Source organism: Mus caroli, chromosome 11, assembly GCF_900094665.2.
Source record: "Mus caroli chromosome 11, CAROLI_EIJ_v1.1, whole genome shotgun sequence".
NCBI classification, from domain to species: Eukaryota; Metazoa; Chordata; class Mammalia; order Rodentia; family Muridae; genus Mus; species Mus caroli.
The window spans coordinates 91,562,161-91,577,647 of record NC_034580.1 but is presented as its reverse complement, the minus strand read 5'-3'; the positions used below and the strand labels follow the sequence as shown (position 1 = coordinate 91,577,647).

Sequence of the window (15,487 nt, the reverse complement as noted above, 5' to 3'; positions counted from 1 at the left end):
CTCAACCCTCACAAGCAGCCATTCGCTGGGCTCTTCACGCCCTCACAACTTAAATAGGACTCCCTGAGAGCAGAGAGCACCTCTCTCGCATCCCCCCTCTCACTGTGGCACAAGAGAACAAGTCCCTTTGTCCCCCTTCACCTCCTTTATTGGTCTGAAACTCCAGAGAGGGGAGGGGCTTGGGTTTCCCTGGCTCTGCTTAAAAACATGGCTTTCTGTTCCATAAGGGCAAAGGGGAATGCGGGGAGAAGGGGGCGGGGGGGGGGAGGACGACTTTGGTGAAGTCCCTGGTCTCTTGCTGGAGTGCTAGGATTTTTCACACTCTCCGAGGTCAATGGTCGGCTCTACCTCGTTCTACCAGCAGGAGGCGGTAGTTCCTTCTGGCTTTTTCTTCCTTTGGGTGGGTGGGGGTGTGGGGGGGGGGTTGGGAAGGAAGCAAGGCGCAGCCAGCGCAGCGGTAATGTAGGGTTGCGTTGGCTGAAGCAAGATCAAGACCTAGAGCTGTCTTCTGAGAGCATCATAGGTCTACCGCGAGGAATCTGGTACTGGCATGCGGATTGGGGGATCCTGAGTCTGTTTGAAAGACTGGGCAGAGGAGGTTATGCAGCCGGTGCAGCAGCTAAAGTAAGTGGGAGATGTTCCTTCTCCCAACTTCCAGGAACCCGTTCCTCTCAGTTCGAGGGGCACTGCCTGCCTTCCAAGGGGTGCTCACCTCCCTGGAGGGAAGGCAGCAGAGCTGTGTTAACTGCATAGATAGGGACGGCTCTGAACCCCTGCTCCCAGCCCACAAGCAGACCGAATTCCAGATACGCCCGGAGGAGCATAGCAAAGCGAAAGGAAAGAGGAGGGTAGTAAAACTAGGTGGTCCTAACCAATCCCCAGTCCCGTCCCTCCTCCGTCGGTTGTCCGGGGCACCCCTAGCAGGCGATGGTCTTCAACACATCTTCAGCACCTGTTGCAGATGTTGGCGCACATCGGCGGCTGTTTCCCAGGGCACCACGTGGGCGCGGAAGGAGCTGGGCTCAGCTTTCTGTGCCTCCTGGATGAGGCGATGCATGGGGTAGCCGCGGCGCGGGAAGGCCACGTCCCCGCCCGCCAGCAGCCCCATGGGGCAAAAGTCATTTGCACCATCACCCACGTAGAAGAGGCGCTCGAAGTGCACGCCGTCGCGGGCCCGCTCACGCAGGTATTCGCTGAGCACCTTGTGCTTGCACATGTTGGCCGGGCAGCGCGAGCAGTTGTGCGTGTGGAAGGGCCGCAGCGTCAGCAGTCCCCGCGCGTCGGGTCCCGACGGGTTGCTGAGGATGCGGCGGAATAAACTGTGGTGGCCAGCGGCACGCAGGGCACTCTCCACACCGAAGGTGTTGGCATCCGAAATGAGAATAACCTCGAAGCAGGAGCCCTGTTTGGCTATGAACTGCAACAAATCGCCCATGCCCGGCGACAGGGGGATGGTCTCGTAGACAGCGCGCAGGTCCCGGGGCCGTACACCCTGCTCACCCAGGTACTTAAAGACTCGTTGCATGTACTCATTGTAGTAGCCCTCGCGATAGGTGGCACGCAGGCTCTCGGGTAGTTGCTGGCCTGGCGCGGCACGCACGATCGAGTCGTCGCTGTTCTCGTCCACGATGGTCTCATCGAAGTCGAAGGTCAGGAGGAAGCGAGGCGCGCCCAGCGCAGCCATCCTGCCGTCCTGGGAGCAGGGGGAAGAGGAGCAGGAGGAGGAGGCAAGCGAGAGGCGGCGCGGCGGGAGCCGGCCAGGGAGAAGCTGATTAGCGGGCCACAGCCAGGGTCGCTGGCACATCCAAGACCTGAGGAGGACCCAAGGCTGGTTAAGCAGGAGTTGGAACCAATGTGCTGCCCACACCCCGCCGTCCCTTGCCTGTCTCTCAGTTAATCGTGCTGGAGCCATACTAGTCTTGAAGCCAAAAGCTTCCTTGGCTTCCGTTTCTGCTGCTCTCATGGGATCCCTTAAGAGAGGGGATGACTCGTCAAGGATCACTCCTTGAGACTCCTCAACTGGGTTGGAGGTTTCTGGTGGCAGAGCAGAGTAGACAGAAGATTCATGTACCCAGGGGGTGCAGCCTCCTTTTCCCGTGATCCCCCTGGGATCAAGGATGAATGGAGGAGCCAGGCTCCTGGAAAAGCCATTGACATCACCAAGGCCGGGTGGGCAATGAGTCTCAGGTCTTTCCTGGGCCTGGATGCCAATAAGTGCCAGGCCTGGAAAGCCAAATTCTTGAGCCTCCCTGGGCCTGGCCAGAGAGCTAGGTTTTAGCCCTTGAAATTACCAGGTAGGTATGCAAACCACACAAGACCCTGGGAGTCTCTTTGGGAGCTGCTGGGCCCTGTGCTAATGTGCTGCCCATGCTAATCACTTGCCAATTCCCTGGGAAGCACGTGCCAGCAGGTGGGGTTTCTGCCAGAGTCCGAAGCAAGCAGGCAACAGGAGAAGCAATGGGGCTTAAGGAGGTGGGAGCCCCCCTCACCAGGCCACGGCATACCTGGGAGACAGGTAGGGGAGGGGAGAGAGAGGACGGCAGTGGCTAAAAAGGCAGAGGGAGGCAGGGGTGGGCAGCTATGTGTGTGTGTGGGGGGCGGTTAGGGAGAGGATGTCTGGGATGAAGTCAGGCAGGGAGGGTAGAGTAGGCCCCTGGAACATTGTGGGAGCTCTAGGCAGTCATGAGACTTTGGGTAACAGAGTCATCTTTTGGGAAGTTGGCAAAGGGAAAACAGCTGGGGATGCAAAGGGAGTGAGTATTGGGGCACAAAGAAAAGGAAGCATGCAGACACAGCAGGTAAGCCACCCAACTTAAGCATGTCCCTGTCACCTTTGTTTGCCAGCTGCTATAGGAGGGAGACAGAGAGATCCTAGAATATTCCTCCCTTGGCTTGCCTTTCTATCTTCCCGCATGCACTTCCTACCCAGTGAGGTAAATACCAAAACAGAACCTGGTTTCCCACCACACACCCACACACCCCAACTTCTTTCTTTCTTTTTAAAGAAGGGGTTCCCTATAGCTCAGGCTGACCCCAGGCTTGCTTTGTAGATAAGAGTGAACTTGAATTCCTGAGCCTCCTGGTTCACCTTCTTAGTGCTGGCATTAACAGAGTTCTACCAACCGAGTGACATCATCCCAAGCCCTCACCCACTCTTACTACTCCTGGGCCTGGCACACCTCATTTCAGAGTTGGTATTGGAGCTTGGCTACCTCTCTCCCTCAGAGAACTGTCCTCTCCACTTTATCCCTCCAGGAGTCACCCCTGGGGTTTTACCAGCCTGTGGACTCTCTGGCTTGGATCCCTGTTATACAAGACACTAGGATCCACAGAAGAGAAAATTTTCAGGGATCCATAGAGCTCCAGTGGAGAGGACAAATCTGAGGGGGGCTGGAGAGGGCTCCTCCTATCCCGGGGTGGAAAAGTAGGGGCTTAAGGCCTCATTCTGAAGGGCTCCACTTACCCTAGATAGGCATCGTAGTCCAACAGCTGGAAAACACCCGCTCATTGTCAGTATATTATCTTGACCACCACCTTTAGAAACTGTTGGTCTCCAGCTGTCATCCAGAGCTCCTGGGGGGGAGGGAATCCACAAAAAGTCCATACCTGTTTTTTTGGAGTATGGTGGTGCAAGCCTTTAGTCCCAGCACTTGGGAGGCAGAGGCAGGTGGATCTCTGTGAGTCTGAGGCCAACCTGGTCTACTTAGTACATTCTAAGACAGCCAGGATACATAGAAAGACTTTGTCTCCAAAACAAAGTGCCTGCCCACTGGCTTCCCTTTCCCTACTGATCCCATCAGACTATCTCTTCCATCAAGCCCACGAGCAAAAGTAAACTCTTACACGTACACCGAGGCCACGCTCCTTGCTAACAGCATCCTTGGCTAGCTAGTTCCCTGGCTTACCGGAGGGTTTACAGAGGACACTGTTGGAGTTGTAGACAGATTAAGTAGGAGATTCACCCAAAGGTCACTCACTCAAAGTGGCTGAGATTTTTCAAAACCAGATCTCAGAGGCTGGTCTGCCGTGACCTTTTGCCCACACATGAGTAGTGGGGTGCATCACGGTTTACCAGTCACCTTTATTCCTGATCTCATGCATGGTTCATCACAGCCAGGAAGACAGAGAGCAGAGCAATTCACTCACTTCCCACAGGCTGTATTGCTTCAGCAGGGTGGCAGCTGGTTCATAAACACTTCACTACTGTCTAGAGGCTGAGAGCCCTGGGCCTGCAGGAGATATGAGACTCACCTCTGGCACTAATTTGTTCAGGGATCTCACCAACAGGGCAAGCTGAAATTTCCACGGGAGTTTCAGTGACTGGGTGGTGATCTTTTGGTTAGGGCCTTCATTAGAGCATCTATACAGATACCATTTACAGCTTTTGGTGCCTCCCTACTCCCCTACCCCTCCACCCCTAGGCTATGAGACCAGAGGCCAGCCCCTTAGAATTGGAAAGATGCAGCTTGGAATTGGAAAGATACCAGAGCAAAGATAGCAAAAAAAAAAAAAAAAAAAAAAAAAAAAAAAAAAAAAAAAAAAAAAAAAAAAGAAAAGAAAAGAAAAGAAAAAAAGAAAAAAAACTAGGTGGCTGCTGCCCTCTAGTGGTAGCAATGAGTGGCACTGTAAACTCTTGACTCTCAAGGTGACACACTCCCTGACTATCCCAAGGCAGCAGAAGCCACTGCCTCCAGAGTAGACGAGGGAAGGTTCAAGAGGACACAGCCTCTGGAACCCTCTTTATAGAGCTGTATCCCTGACCACCCTCGCTTTGTCAGAGCAAAGCTTTTCAGTAGAGACAGGAAGTAGCTCTCAGTGTTCGCTACCCCCTCAAAGAACCTATAGCTAGAAACTGGAAAGAGGTTAAAGCTCACTAGCAAAAACTAGCAGTGCTCTGGGAGACTCAACATTGTTGAGATAGTGAGAGAGAAAGGGGCAGGGATGGTAGACGAGGGAACCGCATGCAAGGGACATTGAGGAAACTGCCACCATTGGAATCCCGGCTGACATAACCTTTGTCCCAAGACAAGAGTTAGAGGTGATAGGTCAGAGGGTGCCACACCCATTGTAAAAGCAATCTCAAAGAGAGGGACTAAGTGTCAGGCAGGAAGGGAAGCAAGGGTCAGATACAAAGATACAAATGGGTCACCAGCAGCCACACAGACCAGCTTTCTCTCCTCTTCCTGCTTCACTCCCCTCGTCCCACAGTCAGGACCAACCCCAGGGCTTTGCAGGTACTATACAGCATGCCCTTAACCCATTATCTTTGTTTTAAATTTTAATTTTGAGACAGGGTCGCCCAACCTGGACAAACCTCCTGAGTTCAGAGATTCCAGGCATGTAATAAAATACAATACTCTTGATAAGATTAATTTTCATCTCTTGGGAGGGGGGTTAACTACTTGCCTGTCTTCCTTTGAAAGAATTATACTAGTCCCAATGCTGACAGCTGACAGGATCTCACTACTTAACCTTGGCTGGCTTGCAGTTCTCTCTGTAGACTAGGCTGGCTTTGAACTTAGATCCTCCTGCCTTTGCCTCCTAAACACTGGGATTAAAGTCCAGCGCCGCCACTCTGGTAACCTTGTCTTTTTCTCAGCAGAGCAGAAAGCCAGGTATTCCGGGTTTCTTCCTAAAAATTGACACAGCCTCACAGACACACTTGGTCCTTGCCCCATTCATCCCTAGTTATTTTCTGGCTTCATAGCATAGACCAGTGGCAGCTGGTGATGCAGGAGACAGGGGCAGAGAATCTGAGTTTGAGACCACCCTGAAGTACATGAAAATTCTTGTTTCAAAACAACTGCCATTAAAAAAAAAATCCCAAACGTCACTCACTTCTGACAGGTGATAAGCGATAAGTCCCGGGCAGTGCAGGGCATTGCCTTTAATCCCAGCAGAGGCAGGTGAAACTGAGTTGGAGGCCAGCCTGGTCTACAGAGTGAGTTCCAGGACAGCCGGGACTACACAGAGAAACCCTGTCTAGAAAAACAAAGCAACAAAAAATTCTGTGTGACCACCAGAGTCCCTGTGGAGGACAGGACAGGACCTTTGAGTTTCTCCCACATGCTAGGGCAGCCAGGAGGCAAACTTTTGGGGGCTGAGGGAAGTCCTTTTCTAGTCTCATCTAAGATCAATGTTTGCGGCCCTGATTCCCTATCACAGCCCTGCCTGCTCCTTTGATACTTTTAGGTTAGATCTGTGGGAAGACGGGGGTAGGTGTGTGTGTGTGTGTGTGTGTGTGTGTGTGTGTGTGTGCACTAACTTAAGTCTAAGCTTGAAATTCTCCTAATGGGGGAGAGGGTAGAGCCCATAGGAAAGTTTGGGGAGTTTTCCACAAGAAACATGCAGGCTGAGAGTGGCTCTCTGCTTCAAGAATAAATATGCCCATCACTAGAAATTAGATCTGACAATTAAGCTAGGATTCCTGCCCCTAACACTCCCAACTTCACGAACTCCTTTCTTGTTCATTAACCCATAATGGACAAGGGGGGGGGGGTGTGCAGAGAGGTCCAGCTTACATCACACAGCATCAGAAATAGGATTAAAACTCAGGGATCTCTACTGCCTCTTGAAGAAATTACCTGAACTCCCCGATTGCTCCGGAGGTTCTGTATGTTCCCTGTCCTAGCTAGTTTGTGCCCTGGGGCCAGTGAGGAATCTGGGACTAGGCGTCACCTCTGGGGTCCCCTGCCTGGGGTGGACAAGCAGAGGTGATTCTTACTGGGTAGGGGCAGGGAGATGGCAGCTGCCGGTGGGGTAGCAGGAGAGATATTTTTAGAGGTGACTGGAAAGCAGGCACTCTGGCACACCCCCAGCTGGCGGGCGCTTCGCTCTAATGCGGGCGGGGGGTGCGCAGCTCGGGGAGAAGGAAGGACTTGTGGGTGGCGGGGAGCTATGTCCCCGGAGATGAAGGGACACTGGGCACCATTAACCTGGGAAAGGAGGGGGTTCAGTTCTCTGCCCCTGGGACTACCCCACCACCAAGCACATGAAACACACTCAAACTACACACAGCCCCCACCCCAACATTTAGATCGTGGTCCTCCCGGAGCCCAAGACTCATGCGGGGCAGCAGCGGTCGCGCTGTCTGTCCCAGCTGAGTTTGAAGTGGAAGTAGTGGGAAGGGGGCTAGTTAAGGGATTTAGGGACAGGATGGAGCAAGGGGTGCTTACGGGATTTGGGGGGTACGCGGTCTTATCCACCCCCGGATTTCTGAGCTCCGGCTCACGAATCCCTCCAGCCCCGAGGGACTGTGGATGATGTGCTTCTGCTCCGTCCCTTCCACCTGCCCCCCATCCCCGGGGCCGCCGCCGCGTCCCCTTTAAATGCCGGGGAGCCAGAGCCCGAGCCGCGGCGGGCGCTGCGGCAGCCGCAGCACCCGGGCCCACCGCAGTCCCCGCACGTCACAAGCGCCCAGCCAATCACCGCGGCGCCGGCGCACATCAAAGGGGCGGGCTGCCCGCGAGCCACGCCTCCAGGCTGTCCCGGAGGCCGCTCGAGCGGCCGTGAGACTGGGCGGGCGGGACGGGTGGAGCGTGGCGCGTCCCGTCCGAGGAGCGTGGGTGCGGGGCACCCTCTGCGTGCGCGTGGGCACGTGCGTGAGTCAGTGTCACATTGCCCGCCTCCCGCTGGGCTCGGCGCCAGGACTCTGCAGGCAGCCCTTCCACCGCCCGGCTTCCCTCCTTGTCGCGGGACAGCCGGGTGACCGGCCCGCCAAGCAGCCCTCCCTCCATGTATTCCGAGCTCGCCCTCTGCCCTTCCGGGAGGAGTCGCGGCATCCTGCCGAGTCCTCGGAACCCTGTCCCCAAATTACCGGGTACTCGGGCTTGCCGATGGAAGAGCTCTCCCAATCCAGCACCGCCTAAACTCGGAGTTGGAGAACCGACACTTGAGCACTGTTGTGCAAATAAAACCCGCTTTCTCCCAAGTCCCCGCTCTTCTTCTCTGGCGAGCTTTCCCTTACTTTCCACCCCTCAGGACACTAGATTACGATTAAGAGAGAAGAGGTGAAACCTGCACTTTCTGAACCGGTGCGACGAACCCAGGAGAAAAGACTTGTCCAAGAGTTCGAACACAAGGACACCTCACTTCAGTCACAGAACAGGATCTGTGGTTGAGAAGGAGGTGCACCCTGGCCTGGGTCTACCTTCAACTCTCCTATCACCCTCTAGCTTTGAATACCAGTGCTCCGTGCTTCCACCTGCAGAAGGCAGATTGGCAGAAAAGTTGCCAAACCGATGGACCACCCGCCCAAACCTTTGAGGTCGACGTCTCCATTGCCCCTGCTCCCTCCCTAACACGCCAGCGCCCCTTCACCTCTCTCTGAGCTGAAGTCCGAGGGCAACTGCCAGCTACCGGTGTTTATTCTACCTAGCCGTGCTGGTAGAAAGCCCTGGGTCTTTTATCTTGGGTTGGGGGCGGGAGGGTGGGTCCCTTATAATTTGTTACTACCTATTCTAGGCCCGGCCCTGAGCTCCTAAATCTCCTGCTTCCATGTCCAATTTGATGGATTAAAGACCTGAGCCCCTCCTCTTACAGAAGCAGTTTCATCTCCACACTCTTCTCAAAGATAGGCTCACACAGCCTTCATCATCAGTGTTGTATCTGTCCTCGGCCCTCCAATGCCCCTCAGCACACACACACACACCCATTTGAGACAGTTTCCTGTCGCCCGGGCTAGTATGGGCCTTGCTGTATAGTACAGAATGACCATCTACTCCCGAGTTCCTGCCTCTACCTTCTGAGCGCTGGAAGGCACATGCCACTATGCCCTTTCTTATACCAACCCTAGGTGTACTTGAGGGGAGTGGGTAGATGGCTGGAAAGATTTGAATGTCTGGATCCATGCTCCCATCCTTGTTCTCCTTCCAAAATGACGCCAGTAAGGTTCTGCGGAAATCGAATTGGGAAGAGCTAACGCAGCTTGCTTGGGCTATCCAGTTGAGGAACCGTAGTGTTGGGGTTCCAACCCAGTTTGCTTACCCATGACCTCATACTGTGCCTCTCCCTTGTCACTTTTACTCTTTTTTAAGTAAATCGAGGGCAGAGACCATGTTTGCCTTTGTTGCTGTCTTCCAAAAGGATAGGGTTTCTCTGTGGAACTCTGGCTGTCTAAGACCTCACTCTGTAGAAGAGGCTGGCTTTGAACTCCGAAATCAGCCTGCCTCTGCCTCCCCAGTGCTGAGATTAAAGATGTGGGCCACCACCACCCGATCGATCCATGTCTGTTTTACTCAACACTGTGACCCAGACCCCAGGATTTAATCTGGACACTGACACCTCTAGGCCTTAGATGTTTGTTTTTGCTGGCTCTGGTAGTGGCACTCACCTTTAATCTCAGCATTTGGGAGGCAGAGGTAAGAGGATCAAGGCTAGTCTGAGTGAGTTCCAGGACAGTCAGAGCTAATCCCTGTCTTGGAAAAAAAAAAAATCTGATTCTCTTGCAAAATTTCAGCCTCCTTTCCAAATTCACTGATATAGTCAGAGAGCGCTGGTAGATGACTTTTGGCCCCCACTAATGATCTCAAGTTTTTCCTGCCCTGATCTACCTTCTAGCTCCGTCATGGGGATGATCCCCATGCCCCCAACTCTGTGAAATAAGTATAGCAGTGTTGGAGGGCGTGCTAGACAGCTGCCCTACCTCTGACGTAGTCTCAGGCCTAAACATAGACACTCAGTGTTTTTTAAAGATTTGTTTTACTTTCAACTGTGTGTATATGGTGTATATGTGCATGAGCCTGCAGGGACCCACGGAAGCCGAGGGCTTCATATCCCCCGGAGTTGGAGATATAGGCAGTGACTGTAATAGAGGTGAGCTGCCTTACGTGAATGCTGGAAACTGAACTCTGGTACTCTGGGGGCTCAGTACCTCTCAACTGCTGAGGTGTATATCCACCCCAGCATCTCTTCTCCCTGGGATAAAACTTTCAGGATACTCCTGTTTGTCTTTCCACTTTCTTTCCCTTTTAACTGTCAGAGAGTGAACCAATGAACGATCAGCCTTGTGTCTAAAGATGGGGACAGGAATGGAACGGAAGAGTGAGCCACAGTCCAGACATCAGAGGCTCATGCTCAGCCAGGGTCAAAGTTCACTTTAGGACTTGGGTCACTTGACTTGGCAGAGAGCTTGAGGGGTGAAGAGTAATCGGAGGTGACAGAGCTTGCTCAAGTCTCCGGTGACCCTTGACTCAGGTGGCCAGAGTCGAACTTTCCAACTGGTCCTCACGAAGAGGCTGAGTCACTTGCCTAAGGTTCCAATGGTAAAGCCAAGAAGCCGAGAATCCAAGGTCACGGCCTGCTCATAGGAAGGAAGGAATGGCTCAGTTCACAAGGCCCACCTGAGGGAGGAAGGACCACTAACCTTTCCAGAAACCAGCTGGGTCTTGGTCATGTGGTCTGGACAACTGCCTCTGCAGGTGGCTTTAATATTTCCAGTTTTACAGAGACAGAAACCCAGGGACATTTAGAAAGGACCTTGCCTGAAGGCATGATGTGGCAATCCTAGGTGGTCGGACACAGATCTGGACTCCTAGTGAAGCCAGAGAGGACAAAAAGGCGGGAGATGTGGCCAAGTGTCCCATTTAGGCATTTCAGTTGGGAAGCGCTGTGCTAGAAGTTGTTACCAGGACTGAAAACATCCTCTGTAGCCCAGCCTGGACAATGATGACCGATTCCGAAATTCTCTGTTCTTCCTGTGGCAGTCCCTGTGTGCTATCAGCTCCTAATTTACACAATGAGATAGAGGGATGTCACAGAGCTAGGAAGTGGCAAAAGACAAGACTCAAAACCTGAAGGTTTTATTACACATCTATGTATTTTTGGGGGGTGATATTTCCCTATGTAGGCAAGGTGGCCTAGAATTCCTAGTCCTATTGGCTCGGCCTCCCGAATGCTAGGGATATAGGAACCAGTCATTTTCATTATATGCAACTGGGAGCTGAGACATTCTTTTCTTTTCCTCCTTGGATGGGAGTTCATGTAACGTAGGCTAGTGTCAAACTTACTATGTAGTATGACCTCTATGTGTAGTATGACCTCTATCTGTCTGACTCTACCTCCTGAGTGATAGGACTGGAGTGCATGCCACATCTGGTTATGAAGTGCTGGGGGCGTGGCTTTGTGCATGTTAAATAACTCCTCTTTCAACTGAGCTGGGCTTCATCCCTAGCCCTGCCCCCACCCCCAACTGCATTTTAAAAAATTATTTATTTTCACTTTCTGTGCATTGATATTTTGTCTGCATGTGTGAGGGTGATGGGTCCTCTGGAATTGAAGTTACAGAGTGTTGTGAGCTTCATGAGAATGCTAGGAATTGAACCCGGGACCTCTGGAAGAGCAGCCGGTCTTCTAACCTCTGAGCCATCTCACCAGCTGTGCTTAATCAGAAGGAAGTTTCCTCTTATGGTCAAGAAAAAGATGCTGGCCCTGGAGGATAGGAAGATGATATAGAGGCATGTTTATTTCGTTTTGATTTTGTTTTTCTGAGACAGGGTCTTGATATTGCCCTGGCTGATCTGGAACCCAGCCTCTCTCCCGTGTGTGTGTGTGTGTGTGTGTGTGTGTGTGTGTGTGTCTGTCTATCTGTCTGTCTGTCTGTCTGTGTTTAGAAACAGGGTCTCTTGTAGGCCAAGCCAGACCCCAGTTCACTATGTTGCTGAGGCTAACCTAGAACCCCTGATCCTCCCTCCCCTATGAACCCACACCCCACACTGGCATTACAGCACCAAGTCTTGCAGGAGGCTCATATTCTTGAATGAAATACTTTCTTTTCTGAGCACACTTGGGCCTATTAGTTTTGTTTGTTTGGTTGGTTGGGGTTTTTTGTTGTTTTGTTTTTTTGTTTTTGGGGTTTTTTTGTTTTTGTTTGTTTGTTTGTTTGTTTGATTTTTCAGACAGGGTTTCTCTGTATAGCCCTAGCTGTCTTGGAACTCTCTGTAGACGAAGCTGGAGTCAAACTCAGAGATCTCTCTACTTCTGCCTCTCTAGAATGGTGTTAACTGTGTGACCACCATAATTGGCTTTAGTTTTGTTTTTGCTTTTGAGACAAGGTCTCTCTACAGAGCCCTGACTGTGCTAGAATTCACTATGTAGACCAGGCTGGCCCAGAACTCATAGAGATCAGCCTGTCTCTGTCTCTAGAGTTATGTATTTACCTTATGAGGTTGAACATCCCTTAAGTTCCAGTCTCTAGAACAGTTTGCCTGGGAATGACGACATCTGCTTTTGGACTTTCGTGACATCAGGTCCCTTTGGACCTTGTCTTCCAGACTAGAGCAGATTATCAGGATCTTACAGGTTTTAAAGGCTGGCTGTTATTTAATAGAGACCAGAGATTGAGTCTTAAGGGTTCCTCCTCTAACTGCCTAGAGGCCACACAGTCCCCTGGAACCCTCAGATCTCAGGCAGGTCCAGAGGGCATGGTTAGGAGCAGAGCAAGGTTGGGCGGGGTGTCCTTTTCTGCACAGGCACCGGCCTGCCTAGTCACCTGGGTCCGCAGCCTCAGGAAGGCACGGCTAGGAGCATTTTTGAAATATTCTGGCCTGAGTCCCTGGGCTCACCCAAACATGCAGAAGCCTGTCTGCTGCCTGGTGGCACATGGAACACTGCATAAATCTGTCCCCAACCCAGTCCCTGTGGAGAAGACTGAATTGTCACGTTAAACTACATGAACCTGTCTGATTTTGAATTGCCCTTCTGTGGATCCAAATAGGCTGTCCCAAGCCTACTGGTCCTCAGATGGAATTGGGCAACAACAAAGCACAGGTCGGGGCTCAGATCTTCAGAGCCAGGTCCTTCCGAAGTTGGGAACAGTGTGTATTCTCTGGCTATCCAGACATCACAATCGTGCTATGCTAATTTGTGGTCTTTCTCTCTCTCTCTTTTTTTTTTTAAACAAAAACTCAGAGGGTAGAGATGGCTCAGTGGTTAGCCCTTAAGAGCACTGCCTGTCCTTTCAGAGGACCTGGGTTTGATTCCCAGCATCCACATGGCGGCTCCATAATCATCTGTGACTCCAGTTCTGGTTTTCACAGGCACCGTGCATGCCACGGTGCACAGACATACATGTAGGCAAGCCATCCATATTCATAAAAATAAAATTAGACAACTATCGACTGGGTAGGGCACTGGGAGAGGGATATTCAGTAGGGTGGAGATCCTGTCCTAGGTTAGCTTACAGTCTGAAGGAGACTGGGCAAGAAAACAGGCCTTTCAAAAGAGTGTCAGGGAAAGCCAGGCCTAGTAGCACAGTCCTATAAGTCTGAGACAGGAGGATGGCAAGGTCAAGGCCTGCCTGGGCTGTAGAGTAGCCTTAAGACTGGTCTGGGTAACTTAGTAAGATCCCTTTTCAAAATAAAAACTAAAAATAAATTTGAAAGGTCTAAGAAACTAGGTGTGGAAGTGCAGATCTCTAATCCCAGCCCTTGGGATGTAGAGGGTCAGAAGTTTGTCATTTTACAAAACGATCTTTCTTCTTTTCTTTATTTTCATTCATTCATTCATTCATTCATTCATTCATTCATTCAGTTTTTGAGACAAAGTCTTACTATGTAGACCAAGCTGGCCTTGAACTCACAGAGATCTTCGTGCCTCTGCTTCCTGGGTGCTGAGACTAAAGGCTTGCATCAAAGCCAGGTGTTGGTGGCACATGGGTTTCACTCCAGCACTCAGGAGTCAAGGCCAGCCTGGTCTACATAGTGAATTTCAGGACAGCTAGGCATACACAAAGGAACTCTGTCTTAACTCTCTTCCAAAAAGAATAATAAATAAATAAATAAATAAATAAGGCATGCATCGCTATCCTAAGCTCATATATTTTTTAAAGGTTTATTATTTTATTTATATGAGTACACTGTCGCTGTCTTCAGCCACACCAGAAGAGGGCATTGGATCCTATTACAGATGGTTTTGAGCCACCATGTGGTTGCTGGGAATTGTATTCCCAGCCTGCTCTTCCAGAGGTCCTGAGTTCAAATCCCAGCAACCACATGGTGGCTCATAACCATCTGTAATGGGATCCTATGCCCTTTTCTGGTGTGTCTGAAGATAGCTACAGTGTACTTATATAAATAAAATAAATACATAAATAAAATCTTTTTTTAAAAGCCTCTGGGGGGAATGAACTTAGGCTGGAAAGTTCAGGGTTGGGGACAGGGTATGCCAGGGAATGAGGGATTCCCGAAGAACCTAAACAGGGAAACTAAACAATGTAATTGTCAGAAAAATCTTTAAAGAGGCCATTTTCTTTTTTCTTTCCTTCTCTGACCCCCTCTACCCCCGAGACAGGAATTCTCTGTGTAGCCCTGGCTGTCCTGGAACTTGTTCTACAGACCAGGCTGGCCTCGAACTCAGAGATCTGCCTGCCTCTGCCTCCTGAGTGTTGGGATTAAAGTTATGTGCTGCTGCCACCTGGCTTTTTTTAAAAGACGATTTATTTTCTATATACTGTAGCTGTCCTCAGACACACCAGAAGAGGGCATCAGATCTCATTACAGATGGTTGTGAGCCACCATGTGGGTGCTGGGAATGGAAGCCAGGTTTCCTGGAAGAGCAGCCAGTGCTCTTAATCATTGGACCATAAATCCCCTTTTAATACATTAATTAGTCCATTCTATCCATTATGTTCCTTTGAGAACCCTGACTAACACACATGTCTTTCTTTCCACTCCCGCCTTGAGTGCCCTCATACCCTCTAGCTCTTCACTGAGAAGTGTCACCTTTAGGGAGACAGTGTCCACTGTCCTCGCCTAGTGCATGTGTTCCTGGAAGTGTCTGCAATACTTTGCAATTCCATACACAAGTGGAAGTTACAACCACACTTGCCCTCTTTCAATTATTTTAGGGTTCTTGCTCCCAGGCCTTTGCATGTACTGTAACCTCTGCCTGGAGTTAGGATTCCTTGCTGAGTTCAGGACTTAGCTCTTCCTGTAAGATGTCTGTAAGGATGCTTACCTGCTGACTCCCGAGAGCAGCACCTCATATGTATCTCCCCAGCCCCGGGTATTTCTCCTGGTAAGTGATACCTCACTGTCCCTAGACTATCTGCCCCACAGCATGCAGAGACCTTTTTGGTTTTACTCTTATGTTATCTGACATGCGCAACTGAGTCCTGATCTATAAGAGCTGATCAATAAATGTTGGGCCAGAAAGATGGATGGCTCAGTGGTAAACGTACCTGCTGAGAAGTCTGGCAACCTGATCCCCTGAACCCAGAGTAGAAGGAGAGAGTGGATTCCCACAAGTTGTCCTCTGACCTCCACATGCTCACACGGGCATGTGGGCACAAACCCATTGTGCACGAGTGTAAACACACATTAGACAGTTGGAACAGGGCCAGGTGTGCTGGCACATGCCTTTAATCCCAGCATTTGGGAGGCAGAGATAGTTGGAGTTCTGGGAGTTTAAGAACAGCCTGGTCGCCGGGCGTGGTGGCGCACACCTTTAATCCCAGCACTCGGGAGGCAGAGGCAGGCGGATTTCTGAGTTC

General features: G+C 51.1%; 2 protein-coding genes across 5 annotated transcripts; one reads left to right on the top strand and one right to left on the bottom strand.

Annotated features, from left to right (window-relative positions):
• Positions 1 to 130: 130 nt before the first annotated feature.
• Phospho1 (phosphoethanolamine/phosphocholine phosphatase) lies at positions 131 to 7,397 on the bottom strand. Of its 4 annotated transcripts, XM_021176790.2 has the most exons (4): positions 7,176 to 7,397; positions 3,464 to 3,573; positions 2,383 to 2,504; positions 131 to 1,811 (listed from the first exon to the last, which is right to left on the bottom strand). In XM_021176790.2, exons 2-4 carry the CDS (start codon positions 3,506 to 3,508, stop codon positions 935 to 937), a joined length of 1,044 nt encoding a protein of 347 aa, XP_021032449.1. In that variant the 5' UTR covers positions 3,509 to 3,573; positions 7,176 to 7,397; the 3' UTR covers positions 131 to 934. The 4 variants fall into 4 exon arrangements, with proteins under 4 accessions (XP_021032449.1, XP_021032452.1, XP_029339780.1 ...); XM_021176793.2 differs by lacking the exon at positions 2,383 to 2,504 and having other exon boundaries at positions 131 to 1,693; XM_029483920.1 differs by lacking the exons at positions 2,383 to 2,504; positions 7,176 to 7,397 and having other exon boundaries at positions 3,464 to 3,553.
• On the top strand, positions 7,329 to 7,958 carry LOC110304552. Its single transcript, XM_021175949.2, has one exon. It carries the CDS (start codon positions 7,329 to 7,331, stop codon positions 7,866 to 7,868), a length of 540 nt encoding a protein of 179 aa, XP_021031608.1. The 3' UTR covers positions 7,869 to 7,958.
• The last annotated feature ends 7,529 nt before the right edge of the window (positions 7,959 to 15,487 follow it).